General features: G+C 41.3%; 1 protein-coding gene across 1 annotated transcript in view; it reads left to right on the forward strand.

The window, feature by feature from the left end:
• The window catches only part of LOC108895520 (seizure 6-like protein), a 46,618-nt gene that overhangs the window by 13,637 nt on the left and 18,228 nt on the right, over window positions 1-14,753 (forward strand). The window contains 1 exon segment of the mRNA XM_018694380.2: window positions 13,414-13,881. Coding sequence (XP_018549896.1) covers window positions 13,414-13,881 — 468 coding nt within the window.

Consider the following 14,753-nt stretch of genomic DNA (forward strand, 5'->3'; position numbering starts at 1 on the left):
CGAACACATCACAAGAGACGCTCTTACTCAGTGTCAAGGCACAGGCGCTTCTCATTGCTAAGGTCAGCGTGTTGCTATGACAAACATATTTATAAAACGTAATCGCCGGTGTTAGATCATCGCAGAAGGTGTTGATAGTCATCTCTCTGTCGCTGATGTCCATCTGTGAGCTTTGGCACAACTGAGCGTTGAGCAAATATGGTGACAAAGTGTGTAAAGGTCTTTGGTTTTCATGGTGGATGAGACAAGCGGTGTAGTCTAGTTTGTTTGTACTATACATTCACATTCACACACAGTTGAGCACAGTATGTAGCAGTATAAGCAGTGGCATACACATTATGAACACTTACGGTTAAATCCACGTTATGGATTTCAGAAAAGGCTTGAGACAGTGCTGAGCTACACCAAACAGCAGCAGGCTAATGCTGCGTTCCATTTAACGTCAGAGGTCGGAGGTCAGAGGTCAGAACTGGGAGTGACGTCACTAACGAGTTGATTGCGTTCCAGTTAAAAAGTCTGAAAAACATGGACGCTCACAGAGACAGAGACGCTGTTCAACTGCTCATCTAAAAACATAACGTTGACCCATGACCATGAACCGATTCAAACATATCTCAGACTAGCCAATGCTATTGCTAGTTATTGTTAGCAGTTGATAGCAACGCTCTGTGTTTGCTGCTATTGATGTTAGTAGCAGCCATCTTGAATTCTTATGGCGGAGTTGGTGGGGTTGCTTGAAAATCCATCCATGCGGGGACGTTCCAGTTGAAATTTCCGACTAGTAACCCGGAATACTTCCAAGTACAACTGGAATCATACTGGCACCATAAAACAATAGTTCTCCCACAAGAGGACCTCACAGTTACAACTTTATTCAGGGAGGCAAATCATAACACACAGACACACACAAACACAGAAAGTAACAGCTTATAAGACAACTACACAAGACTACAATTACATAGTTTGTCCACTAGGTGGCACTCAAAGACCACAAAAAGCACAAGATAGCCTCGTCTGTGGTTGGCAGGTGAATTCAAAGATAACATTACAAAAATGTAGCTTCTCGCCACATCACACAACTAACTTAAAAACTAGTACAACACGTTATGTTGACACAAACCTATTGACATTTATGCTAGCGATCACTCACCAGGGGGAATATGTAAGAGACAAGCTAACCGTATGGCTGAAATGAAGTAGATGCTAACTTAGCTAGCATAGTTAGCTCGACAGATGTTGTGGTCAGAACTATGAAAACTCACTACGTTGGCTTACAAAGCTTCTGATTGGATGATATGATTTTTTTTTTCAGTCTGCGACATTTGCAGTTTGCGTTCTCTCAGTCCATGATGAGCTAGATTTGTTTGGTTTCACAGGTTGATTCAGATTGTTGCTAACACATATCCTTGGAAGTAGGTATACGGAAATCCAGGAGTTTATTATTATTATATATTGATACATGGTGTATACCTGCGTATCATGTGGACTACACTCGTGGATGAGACCATAAAAGCTGCTTTTTTCACTGCTGTTGGGGGGTAAAAAAGGAAAAGACGTTCCTAGAATAAAGCCTTGCTGTTGTTGTGCTATAGAATCCAACAGGGAAACAAGTTTATATGGTTGAGCAACAGGATTTATCGCTCATTAATCATATGTGTTCCCCCAGGGAGAAACACAGAGGCTGTTACGTGCTGTGTCTTTACAGAAGAAAACATGAAAATGAGTCATAAAGACGCTGTGGAAAACAAAAGGGAGGCGAGAATATAGAGGGAAGGGTACGAGTGAAGTTAACATGGAGGCGAGCGTAAGGTGCAGGGGGAAGCACAGCTGCACTAATGGGCTGGTCATAACATGGAGGGAGGGTGGAGGAGAGAGATGATGGTGTGAAGGAGAAAGATCCCACAGATGATGCCATCTGCTCGACTGAGCTGGTCATGCCTGGCTGCAGTAGCACCTGCTTCTGACACCACACACACTCATGCACAAACACACACACACACATATACACACACAGCAGCTGAGGCCCGTGGCGTGGAACCGTGATGTTGGAGCATGAAGTTTTGAGCCTTAAACCAGAAGCAGTGCTGATTTTTCACAGGTGTGGCTGCATACAGATTCACTCAACTCTCATATCTAGATTTGACATTTGTGAGGACTCGATACGCTGCGACTCAAAGCTGTTTCAGTCCAAATCAGCTGATCCCAGACCTGATATTTTTTACCTTTTTTAATAATCAGACGATGCTGAAAAAGTGGTCTTCATGGCTCCTGGATACAGACGGGTGTGAAGGAGATGAGCTCCTGCACGCTCGCCAGATGAAAGTCACTTAACTGAATCATCACGACTGAATAAATTAACCTGAAGTTCAGCAATGGAGGGGCAAAGTTGTACAAACACAGTGGAAACACAAGTCTGTATGTCTTGAATGTGCTCAGAGCAGTTTATGATCATTGGATAGTTGAGATATAAGGTCAGATGATACCAGCATTGTTTATATTGTTATCTACAGTAGATTTATTAAAAATCAGAGGCCTGTCTGTCTGAGGACCCTCAGGCCGCTGTTTGCCCACCACTGGGGTAGAAATACAAAATATTAGTTCAAATACTGAATCAGGAATATCCTGGTTATTATTCATATAAAAAATAACCTTTATTAGAAACCTGAGTCAAATCACACACAATTTTCATTTTACATGTTGGATGTTTTGCATTTTGCCTGTCTTTTGTTGAGGGGGAGGTTTGGGGTTGGGGTAGAAATGACTTGGCCTGTTATTCATACTTTATTTCATGAGACCAGGCTGCAATGTGACATTTCCCTCTGCAGATAAACAAGTATTAAGATTCCTCGACCGTTCTTATCAGTAAGAAAAGGTCAAACAAAGCTATTTAATCTGGGGCCAGTCTGGAAGTAGCATTAACTGCTAATGCTGACGTCGCTTGTTCCTGTTTAGCTTTACTGTCCAGCTGAGTTTCTGTCATGGTGGGGGTGTGGTGGATGACGCCCCAAAGATTCACTGCTTCCTGTCTTGACTGCATTGTTTAAAAACTCACCTCCCTCTAACCCGGTTTTGTTCTTTTTGGAGTTTTCAAAAAAGCCAATTTTGTTTTTACTAGCACTCATTTCCTGCTAACGGCTTCAGTCCAGTCATCCAGGTCTAATTAATGAACTTTAATTAACTCTCTCTAGAAATGCTGCCTCCACTCTTTTGCATCATTAGGTGAAGGATGTTGTTATTTAATCCTTAAATTCAGTCCTCATTAATCAACCCATTAATGTGATAAACGTTGGGAATCATTATTCTCGTTCCTTGATGTAGGAAATGTGAAAAACATACTCACCAGGATCATCAGTTTTAATGAGGCACTGTGCATTTAACACTTGTGGACATGCTAATAAGCTTGTTTATGTTGTGTGTGTGTGTGTGTTTGGGTTGTGTGTGAGTGGACAGGCGGTTATCTACATGCTCATCTGCTCCGAGGTCACCGTTGATTGGTCGGTTCGATAGTTGCTCCGCTTTCAGTTTCAGGTCATTCCACTCGCTGACCCCGAGCGCAGTTCAAGCGCCAATTCGGAGATAACATTGATTGGTGTGTGTGTGTGTGTGTGTGTGTTAGCACTCATCACTTCTCACACAGGAAATCATTAAATCAGAGCAGTGTGCTTACCCAGCGCCTGAATTTGAGAGGCAGACGTTTCTGAGGTCAGAAATGCTGCATTTTTCACCACAGTCTGGCTCTGTCCAATTAGCACTGAACTCTTTATAATTAACACCAGGAAACACTTGACAGTCAAATTATCCTCGTGGTTAAAATAAGTGGCTCTTAAAGAATAATTCTTGGATTTTATATTTGTAGTTTTGGCTGTTATTCACACTGCTGCTGCTGCGATTCACGACAGACCATCAGGTTGCAAACAAACCCTCAAACTTATTCAGAGGATAATTTATAAACCAGATTCTCTGACGTAGACATCAGTTTTTGAAGCAGCTTCCTGCTTCAGCTTCGTCCTCACGCATCAGCTGCATCTGTTAATGTGTAGTTGTCACAAGACTGCAGGGGGCGCTAATGCTAACAGGAAGCACTGGTATCGACTTGAAGGGAAGGAAGTTATGTCCTACTGAAGCAAAGACCTCATCAGTGCCTGATCTGTACTGGGAAGAATGATGCATGTGTGAGATTTTGTGTCGCTTTAATTCTCACGTTAGGGTTAGGGTTTTTTCCACAGGTTATTTCTTATTACTTAAATATGAGAGTTTAAATAAACACAGCTGATGCATTACAGGTTTTTGTTTTGATATCCTCCTCTTCCATTATTCAAAGTCTGATTGTACCTTCTCCCGCCAACACGATTGGCTCGATGTGTTTGTCTCCTCTGTTATATCGTCTCTGACTCTGATGTTAAAAATGTTGCATCAAATCCCAGTGATCACAGTTTGATATTTTTGCAAGGACATGCAGATGAATTTCACTGTCACATCCAGCATCACAGCAGAGTGTGGTCAGGTGCGGTCAGTGCTTGTGATCACACCTCGCGTGTGGAAAAGAAAAAATGCTGTCACCACTACCTGGCAGGCGAAGCAGGTTTGTTAGACTTTAAAATCATCACTGGCAGGTAGTTTGATGAGCAGTAGAAGCACAGAACATGCTGAACTAGTTTGTTTTTCTCTCTGGCCAGAACAGTGAGAGATAATCACTGTCAGTTTCACCTGTTCACAACCTGTCTGATCCTCTGACTGCGTCTGTTTTCTGATCTGTTGGATTAATTTGTTACGACGCCTCCACTGTGAGATCTCAGCTTTTGCTTTGGTGGTGATGAAGTTGTAATATAATGGAATTATCCTGATATGTTTTACCTTTTTATCCCATTTGTTTGAGTGTAAATGATTGATAGGGACAAGAATCGGTGCAGTATTGATCGAATACGTCCACTAAAGTTCTTGTTTTTAACACCGACAGGCTCAGATTGTTATTCTCTCTTTCTTCACAGAGACAGAGCTTTTTATTAAAGAGTAAGATCCAGAAACATCTCTATATATCACTACCAAACTCCATTGACAAAAGTGGGAATTTAAGTCAAGCAGAACACAGGAGCTGCTGGAATACCGCTGCCTCCATCTGTTAGTTTGTTTGTGTTACTGTGTGGTACTTTTACTTATGTAAAGTATCTGATTACTTCTTTTGCCACTGAAAGTCACACAGTAACACAAAATGACAGATGGAGGCAGTAGTATTCCAGCAGCTCTTGTGATCTGCTCAGCTAAAATTCCTGTTTTTGTCAATGGAGTCTGGTACTGATATGTAGTGATGTTGCTGGTTAAACAAAAAGGACAAATACATTTATCCTTCAAATTGATGAATTTAACTCGTCTTGTTTTTACCACGCTTGGAGCAAAACTTGTTATTCCTGCAGCTGAAATGAAAACCTGACCTGTCTTTTTAGTGCAGGCAGAAACGGTCTATGATAGCCTGTGCAATATTCAGACAGCTGAGTCGTGCCGTGTGTGTGTGTGTATATGTGTGCGTTTGTGTGTGGTTATCACAGCGAGTCTCCATGGAGAACGGACATGGTAGACGGGGAATGTATTCCAGATACAGTTGCTGCCAGTCTCGGGGTCTGATAAAGCACTTTAAACAGCCACCAGCTCCTAGAATACAAATTAAACCAGGCGACAAAGAAAACACAACGATGAGCTTCCTCTGCTGTATTTTAGCAACAGTCGTTCAGGCTCACAAATACACACAAAAACCACAAAGGAGCACATTTTCATTGTTGTCAGGCCCCCCCCCCCTTTCAGCTCTGTTGAAACCTCTTTTGACATTGCTTTACACCCTCAGACTTGATTGTGTTGGAGTAGCAATGAAAGTCTGCAGCCACAGAGGACTATTGAATTCTGCCTCCTTTCACAGCGCTCACTCTGCTGTGTGCTCTCCTCAGTCAAATAACACACACACACATTATAACACTTCTTTATGCTCTGCAGTTGCTGGTTAATTTGTTGGAAGCATGTACTACACACAGACCAGACGCTAAATGTTGCTAACAGGGTGAGAACTGCCTCAGAAACATGTAGCGTTCAAGGCTGCCAAGACGTCTTTTTGTTGGAGAAAATGTAATGAACGGTTTAATGAAATTTCTGGCGTCTAATATTCATGGCTTCAATCATCCATCTGATAACAAACCACATCGACAACACCGCCGCCGTTCATTTCCTGCGTTCACGCCGTCAACATAATGGTTCCCACCTCCCACAGACTGGCTCTTCATACAGCGAGTGGACAGTTCTGTTTAACACTGAATGAAGCAGTTTAACATTAAAATCAGTTTGGTGGACACAGGAGCTGCTGCTAACGTTAGCTTAGCTTGTTTCTCTGATAACTTCAGATCCAGACGTCTGACGACTAAAATCCTTAATCTGGTTAAAATATATAGTTAAAAACAACCAAGATCTAAAAAGTGAGTCTTAAAACTGGATAAAAAGTCACATTTTAGGCTTCAGGCAACCACAACACTGACATACGCTCAAGGGGATATGACGCCATTGAAACGGAGGTTACCTTGATTAGAACTTCTGATTTCTTGTTTGAAAATTCCTTAAAACATTTTGGGATAATGTGAGAACACAACTCGACAACACATGTAACACAAGGGTAGTTGTTTTTAGACATTTTAAAATGGAAAAATTGCATATTATTCCTTTAAACAATCTTTTATCAGAATAGTTGCTGATTAATTTTATCTCAAGACACAAATATCTTGAGGAAAATATGAAGAAAAACATGCTTAACTGATAAACCAGATTAATTAATTGTATAGTGTCTCCCTGGTTTAAATAATACAAGCTGTTTGAGCTCGCTGAAGGACTGTGTAGGAGTGTGTGAGGAGCCACCACAGGCTGCTGTAACTATATGACTGAGTGCAAATATGTATTTTTCCTGTCTGCCAGTTTCTCACAGATAAAATCAGCTATGAATGGAAAACCAAAAAAATCCAATTGCGACCAGCCTCTCAGGATGAATCTGAGTTGCTCTGCACTCTGATGCAATAAGTTCGAACAAAGGCAAAGACAAGTCTCTAAAACTTTAACCTGCACTTTTGGGAAACTTGCAGCCAATGCAAGAAGATATAAACCAGAAAACTGCCTTTCAATTTTAAGTACAACTCCTGTTGCATGAGACGTCGTCATTAGATCCATTTCTGATGTAAAAGCCTGTGTTACTGCCACTGTAAAATAAAGAGATTGAAGAGGAGTTTTGTGCCCTTTCTTCAGCATTTGTTCCATTACCGAGCTGAACACCTCTCCTCGGTAATGCCCGTCTAGACAGGGAAGCTGTAAGTCTTGTTTTTGTTGTGGCTGTCACCACAGATTGGTCTGTTTGGACTCTCTCAGAATCAATAAAACCGTCTAGGTATTCTACTGATGTCCTGAAATAGGCACAATTATTGTGAGCTACAGTTTCTACAAAAAAAAAAAAAAACCCTTGTCAAGGACCAGCGAGCGGTTTCGCTTTCATCCCGTCTTTGTGATCGAGAGGTCACCCAGGTACCGCCGCACCCCGGGGAGTGCCCACACGACTTAAACCAGGGGCCTTTGAATTGGCTCACATCAAGGGTTTCCCAAACCAGAAGATAAAATCTTCAGAGTAGCTGTGGACTCGTGATGGTACGATGACCTTTCTCTGACCTACAGACAGTTACTCAGCAGCAAAGACTCGACCTGAACTTATTATCATCACACTGAGGATCACATTTAAAGTACTGCTTGTAACACATACACTCACCTCAGTATTTATTATTATCATTCTTATTTGTGAAGTATTTATACTGTATGTAAGCTCTGCAGTACTCAAAGAAACAGTTTACCTCTCACCTTTACACAGCTTCATTCAAGCTCCAGAATTATTACCTTAATGAGATAATTGTTCTAAATTGTCTGTCACAGTTAGTGCTCTTTTATTTTGTTGTTTAATTAACTTCTTCAAGATTAAATTAAATTGAATAATTATCTTAATTTCTAATTTGATTTTAATATTTGCCTTTATTGATTTCTTTTCTCAGTGTGCTCTGTAAATAAATTTGACTTAAAAGTACAAGTACCTGAAAATAGTTCCTCAGAATTGAACTTGAGTGCAATACTTGAGTAAATGTACTTAATTACTTTCCTCCACTGGTCCTTGATGAGCATGCAGCTGTAGGTTAAAGCTCTCAGATAATAGCTTTTACTCATCAGACACTCCACTAATATGACATCCTTCTGGTTAAACACAAGACGCGTGGTTTACAGAGCAGATACTGTATTCATGTTGTAGCAGTTAAAACAGGAGACGTTTAATTTCAGTTGGACTGGGATTAAGAAAACCTTCTGGCATAAGAACGACTTGAAAGACACTTTAAACTAAAAAATGGTATGCATACATTAGCAGCTTTAAAGTGGCTATAACCAGTATTTTTTACAATAATAATGTATGAAATGACAACGTGGAAACTTTAGCTTCACAGTTGATTATTTGTCCGGGCCACATCTCTACTGTCCTGGTTCACTCTCTCGGCTCTCATAGCATCTCTTTCAGGCGCAGCAGGAAGCTGTTTTCAGAATAAAAGCTGTTAAAATCCACCACTGTCCAGCAGACAGACTCGATCAGAGAGCAGGTGGTGAGGAGGAGGTGGAGACCAAAAACAGAGCATAAAGAGAGGGAATACTAACTTGTTTCTGTCACCCCCTGGTGTCCAAAGGCAGTTACTGCAGGTTTAAGTCTAGAAGAGGAGAATTTCTTCAGAATGAAACCAAATAATGATTTGGTGTTTTTAAATATAATCAGCTCGGAGTGATTTGTTTTGCTCTGCACAAACAGACGATCTCCGACTGTGACCTGGCGTTCAGTGTTGGGTGTTTTATCTTTGACCACACAGGCAGGGAGTTAAGGTTTTCTGCCAGTGCTTAGGATCTGCCATTTCAGCCATGGTGACAGTCCCAAATTATTAGGTTTAAAGTGTTTAATCTGCTCAGTGGTTCTTTCCTCGTCCCAGTTGTGTCATATGACCTTTTCTGCCCAACGTTCAGATTGGTTTTGCTCTATTATTCTGCTGCATTATCATTCCTTCTTACTCCTCGCCTCTGTTGCTTTTTTCTTCTTTTTTTTTCCAAGTTGCTTCTTCTGCGAACTACATTAATGCTGCAGCCCCAGCAGTTTGGTGGAAAACAAGCAGTGCCTGATTTCAGTGATTATTTCCTCCTCTCTGATTGAAGGTGCTGATCACTGAAATCAGCTGCTCTGGTTTCTTGGAGTGGGATAAAAAAAATGCAAACGTCATTGCTCTCGGTGGAGATCTAAAGGTTTAAAGTGAGACTTCAAACCGCACAGAATCTGATTGCTGAAGGTGTCCGCTGGTATTTATTCCCCTCATTGTGTCAGCCTCTTCATTATTTCTCTTATTGAATCACTCATTTTTCAGTCTGATCCGTGCACTGTGTGACAAGTCTCTCAGCTGACAATCTTTTCAAAAAAGCTGAATGCCTCGTCAAACTGTAGCTGTCACAAAAGCCATTGTCATGGCAAATTTCCATCAAACAAACCTCAAAAAAAAGAGAAAAAAAAGCCACAAGTCCTGTCAGCCTTCATCAACACATCTATTGTCGTCTCACCAGTTCTAAACGGTGCACATTAATCTTAAAAACCGTGATAGGGGAAATCGGCTATAAACACAATCTGTGCTTTAATGGACTTTTCAACATCTGGGCTTTAATTATTCATCTGATGACTGAAGTGAATTAGTCAGGTAGCAGCACAGCCACGGAGGCTGTCAGCACATTTTCTTGAAACACGACAGGAAATTAATTGTACAATATGTTCAGCAGGTTCTGGTTTTTCAACTCAATCAAAAAGAGGAGCGTGGACTCTCTAAAACAAAGCTGAGGTTGTGTGGATCAACCCAGAGGCCGCACTTGAACCAGACCTCATTGTGATTCAGCTCATCAACAGTCCTTCTTAATCTATCTCTATTCATGCGTCGCTCTCATTACACATCATTGTTTCGACGGTTCAAAGTCAGATGATGACCCTCTTACTATAAATAAGGTAATTGGGTTGAGAGCAACAGCAAAACAAAGGCGCAGTAAATGCAAATTTCGCACACGCTGGAGACCAATTAAGGACAAAGGGATTGTCAGACGCCCAGTGGCTCGAATGTGTTTTGGAGAATTTTGTCAACACAGTAAAGCTGACAGAAACACAGATGTGCTGCTCAGGCAGACGAACTGTCTCGTTTAGTCTGAAAGGGTCGTTTCACCTGAAGTGTGCAGCTGATTCTGGATCTTCCTCCGTCTGAAGTCTCATTTTAAATTCTTCATTTCAATGTAGCTTAATATTTATTCAGTTTTTTTCCAGTGTTTAGAAATGCTTCATATCGTAGAATAAACGTAGATGTTTTTTCTCAGTACAGTTTATTTCGGTGACTCCTGCAGTCCAGTATCAGGTCTAAACACTACCATACCCATGGGCCTCTGCTGCTGTTGCCATGGAGAACAGGCACCAAAATCTGAATGGATTTAAGCTTCAGGTTGTAAAATTTTCTTCAACTCTAAACTTTAGCTTCCACTCGTTCAAACAGAATTTAAAACCATGGGATTGGATGTTTATTGGTGCAATGCACCTTGGGAGTCGTAGTCACCTTCTGCTTTGAAGGTTCTAAACCAGAACTAGATATTTATTATTTTCCAAAACTCTTGTACTGAAATTTCAACCAGGAGAGTTTCATGTCCGTCCGAGCTCCAAATATGAGTCATTTAACGTCAAAAATAAATAAATAAACCGACGTGTCTTCACTTGAGGAATGTCCCAGTTTTTGTGGATAAACCACCGAACATATCATCCACTGGGGTTTTCACTTTTAATTTGAAATTCAGACTATCATTAAATATTTGATGCAAAATGAAGAAAAAAAAAAAACCCTCATGACACCAAACCATGTGAGAGATAATGTGTGGAAGCATTTTGGATTTTATACAGTGTTTGAAGCTTTGTGTTTAAATCTTTAACAGTTTGTTGACTTTGTAAAATGACGCCGTCTTTCGTTAGATTGTCGGTCACGTGAAGCAACCATTAGACATTATTTTGATTTCTGTTTCTGCTCTCTTATTTCAGTCCCACATCTAATTAATATTATTGTCAAGTAAAATATCTAATTTTAGTCTTTGCAGGTTGGAGTTGGACCAAACCCACTCATGTCTCTTCTCTCATTTAAATCCTGTAGCTTCAGCTCATCATCTAATAATCGTTCAACCTTGGATAATCTATATGTACAGCACATAATGATTTGGCAGAACTGGATCCAACAGACTTTTTAAACTGAATTAACTGTGAACAGATCTCACGTTCATTATCCAATGTTTTTTTAATGATTATCCATATCCTTTTATTTGTGAGTTCTTTATAGTTTGGAAATGACATTTTAACATCATTAACCGCAGCGCGTAAACGTTTCCTCCAATCAGAATCAAAACTTGGCAGGAAGTCAAGGTGGCGTTGTACTCTGATTACTGCTGCTTCAAGCTCGTCATTTTAGTCATTTCTCAATCAAGTTAATTAACAGTTTCTGATGTTGACCATTTATTGATCACAAACAGGGAGCTGAAGTCTGAAAGCTGCAGTCGTCAATATTTCTGTATTTACAATCAATCAGATTTGATCGGTGCTTGATAGTCTTACCTGCTGCTGTGGAAAGCTTGAATTTTTTGGAGCAACCTGAAAGTACAGAAGGTTGGGTCCTATTAAATCATGTCAGAAGAGTTGAATAATTAATAAAGAAGCAGGAGGTCTCAGCAATAAATCATTAACAACATGGATCAGTCTTTCGCTGCAATCGCATCATCACTGTGTTTTTGAGAAAAAGACTTTTTGAGGATATGAACCACTGGGACTGTTTTAGACCTAAATTTCAGTTCAAATTAAAATTTTACCAGGTTTATTTATTTGTACTTTTTCTCCCTGCACTTTTTGTTTTAAGATAATTTTGACACCGAGTTTAAAATATCAGTCATCAGTTTCTCTTCTCATCAGTATTGATCGGTTGACCTCTAGTTAACGTGATACCACTTTTCCGAGGAGAGGAGTCCTTGTACGAGTGAAACATGAAGTTCAGGTTAAATCCACATCAGCGTATCTTTGTCTCTCAGACTCTGACTCTCTCCTGTCAGACTGTTGAAGCGGTCAGAATAATTTCCTCTGACATTTTCTCAGAGAAAAACATCTCGTCTTCACACAGTCTTTTTGAGCTCATCATCTGTGACAGCTGCGATTCTTGCTCTCATTTTCAGTCATCATGAATTTATTTCCTCTGTGGCAGCAGAACGTGTTTACACCAGCCTCCAAAAACTCCTGCAGGTTAAACTATATGTCTATAAACAGAGCCTGACTCCCTGATTATAAGACTACGCCACCTTTAGAGAATATAGTCTTATATTTGTGTCAGTATGGTGTCCTCACCAAAAAAGCTTGTTAATATGAAGTCGTAATTAATGTGAATGTCTGTCAAATTAGATTCAAACAAGTTAAAATGATTAAAAGCAGAGTTACAGAGCAGAACCACGTCTACAACAAACGTTTGTCTTGAAGTGTGTGTGTGTCAACATCTGCTGCTGAGAGTAGCTGCCTCAATAATTGCAAGCTGTGAAGCTGAAATGAGTTTCTTGATGACGGCGCTTTGACACGTTCAGTGTAATGCAGGTATATCCAGAAATAAAAAGGAGAGAAAGGGCTTTTTATTTTCTGTCTGAAGATGAAAAAGCGGTTGTGTTGTTGACAACACAGAGAGGATATTTTCTCCTGACTTGTTTGATGAAAACGACTGCTCATGCTTTTTTTTTTTTTTTGTGCTCGAGGGGTGTGTAAATGACACCGAAATGTAGATTAATGTGAGACTGCACCATGAGCACTTTTTTATTTTTTCCAGAGGGAGTGTGTGAATGTGTTGTGTGGTTGTTGTCGTGAGGACTGTGGACAGGAGGTGTGTGTGTGTGTGTGTAAATGCTGGTGTGTGCTGTTCTTGAACTAAGCTGCTGGAGATGGCATTTTAGCATGCACGGCAGAGCGGTTTGCCTGTCTCTGCATTTCTTCCCTCCCTCCTCCTCTTTGCTCCTGTCATGCTTAACTGCCCTGTCTCACCACTACACTACGTCTGATTGTGTGTCTGTGTGCACGCTCGGTTGTGTGTTTGTGTGCGTGTGGAAAGTGGAGGTAAGCTCGACCGGGCTGTGGCTGCGCTGGCTAGATAACCCCACTCCTGATAAGACCAGCAGGACGGTGACAGAACCACCCAGAGCCGAACTCCCGGGGCTTTTTCAAAGATGTTTTTCCCTCCTCTTCGCCCCTGTCTTGCCAGCTGAAGTGATTCATGCCTTGTTTTCCACTCTTTCCAGATAAAGGAGCCCCCAGATCCGCCCCCTCCTCCCCGTCTCCTGAGGTGACATCGGGGAGCACAAAGGACGGCGGCCCCAAAGGCAAAACCTCCTCCAGCAACTCGGCGGCCGGAGGTTTGCTTCAGTCGGTGCTGGCTCAGAAGGGACGAGAGATCCTCCCCTCCGCTCTGCCCCAGAGCCTACTCCCTCTCCTGGGCAGAGGACTCAGCATCAGCTCCCTCCCTGGAAGTCATTCCCTGGAGCATCAGAGCGGGGGATTACTGAGGAGGGTGAAACCCCCGGCATCAGCTGCAGCGTCAGGCCGAGGCAGCGATCCAACCGAGCCTCCTCCTCCTCCTACAGATGCACACTCTCAGCTGCCTCACACACAGACACACACTCCTGTAGAGGAGGAGGAGGAGGAGGCGAAGATCACCACTGTGGCCACGATGCCGGACGAGGACGCTGAGACAGGGACACCTTCACCAGGTATGAATCATTCAGTCTGAAGACTGTCCTCTAAGAAAGAAACCAAGTCCCTTCTCTCGAGTTTTGAAGTGATTTCCATTTTGCTTCATACTCGCCTACATTTCAGGAAGAAAATACAGTTTTTATCCACGCTTGCTGCCTCTCTCCTCATTCACGCTCCCCAGAGGATGAATCCTACTGACTTTTAAATCTAGCGCCACCAGTTTTTAGTGAAATGTTCTCACTCCCAACTCATCAAATACAGACTTGGTCAGGACCCTTAGCGTCACTTTTTAACTCACTGGGTTCCATTTAAGCATATTTTAATTGTAAAGAAACATTATTTTCACTTATTGCTTATTCTGTTGTCGAAAAATGATGCTGAAGGAGTACCCAGTGTGTTAAATGGGCCCATATAAAAGAATAAAAATGTCTTTATTGTCATATTGAACAACAACAAGAGACCATTTAGCAGCTCTGGAACTGACAGCACAAGATGAAAGGAAAAAAATAGCCAACAATTATAAAAATATAAAATAAAATGGGGATAAACACAACACAATGAGGTTGTATATACAGAAATAATAGTGCAAAAATGATAATAACAATGTGCTGAGTGAAAAAATGACCAGATGTTCTTGGGGTAGAGGGTTAATGTGACGACTTCTGAGTGAAACTATTGAATTAATTGTGATGATGCTTTGTACAGGCGTTCATGGTCCCCTCAGGATGAACTGAATTAACTTCAGTGACCCTCTGACTTTTCATCTAGCGCCATCATCAGGTCAAATGTTAGCATGCTAACACGCTAAAATAAGAAGGCGAACATGATAAACGGTATACCTGCTACACATTAGCCTGTTAGCATGTTTACATTAGCATTTAGCTAGCAT

This window comes from Lates calcarifer, linkage group LG9, assembly GCF_001640805.2.
Source record: "Lates calcarifer isolate ASB-BC8 linkage group LG9, TLL_Latcal_v3, whole genome shotgun sequence".
Lineage (NCBI taxonomy): Eukaryota > Metazoa > Chordata > Actinopteri > Centropomidae > Lates > Lates calcarifer.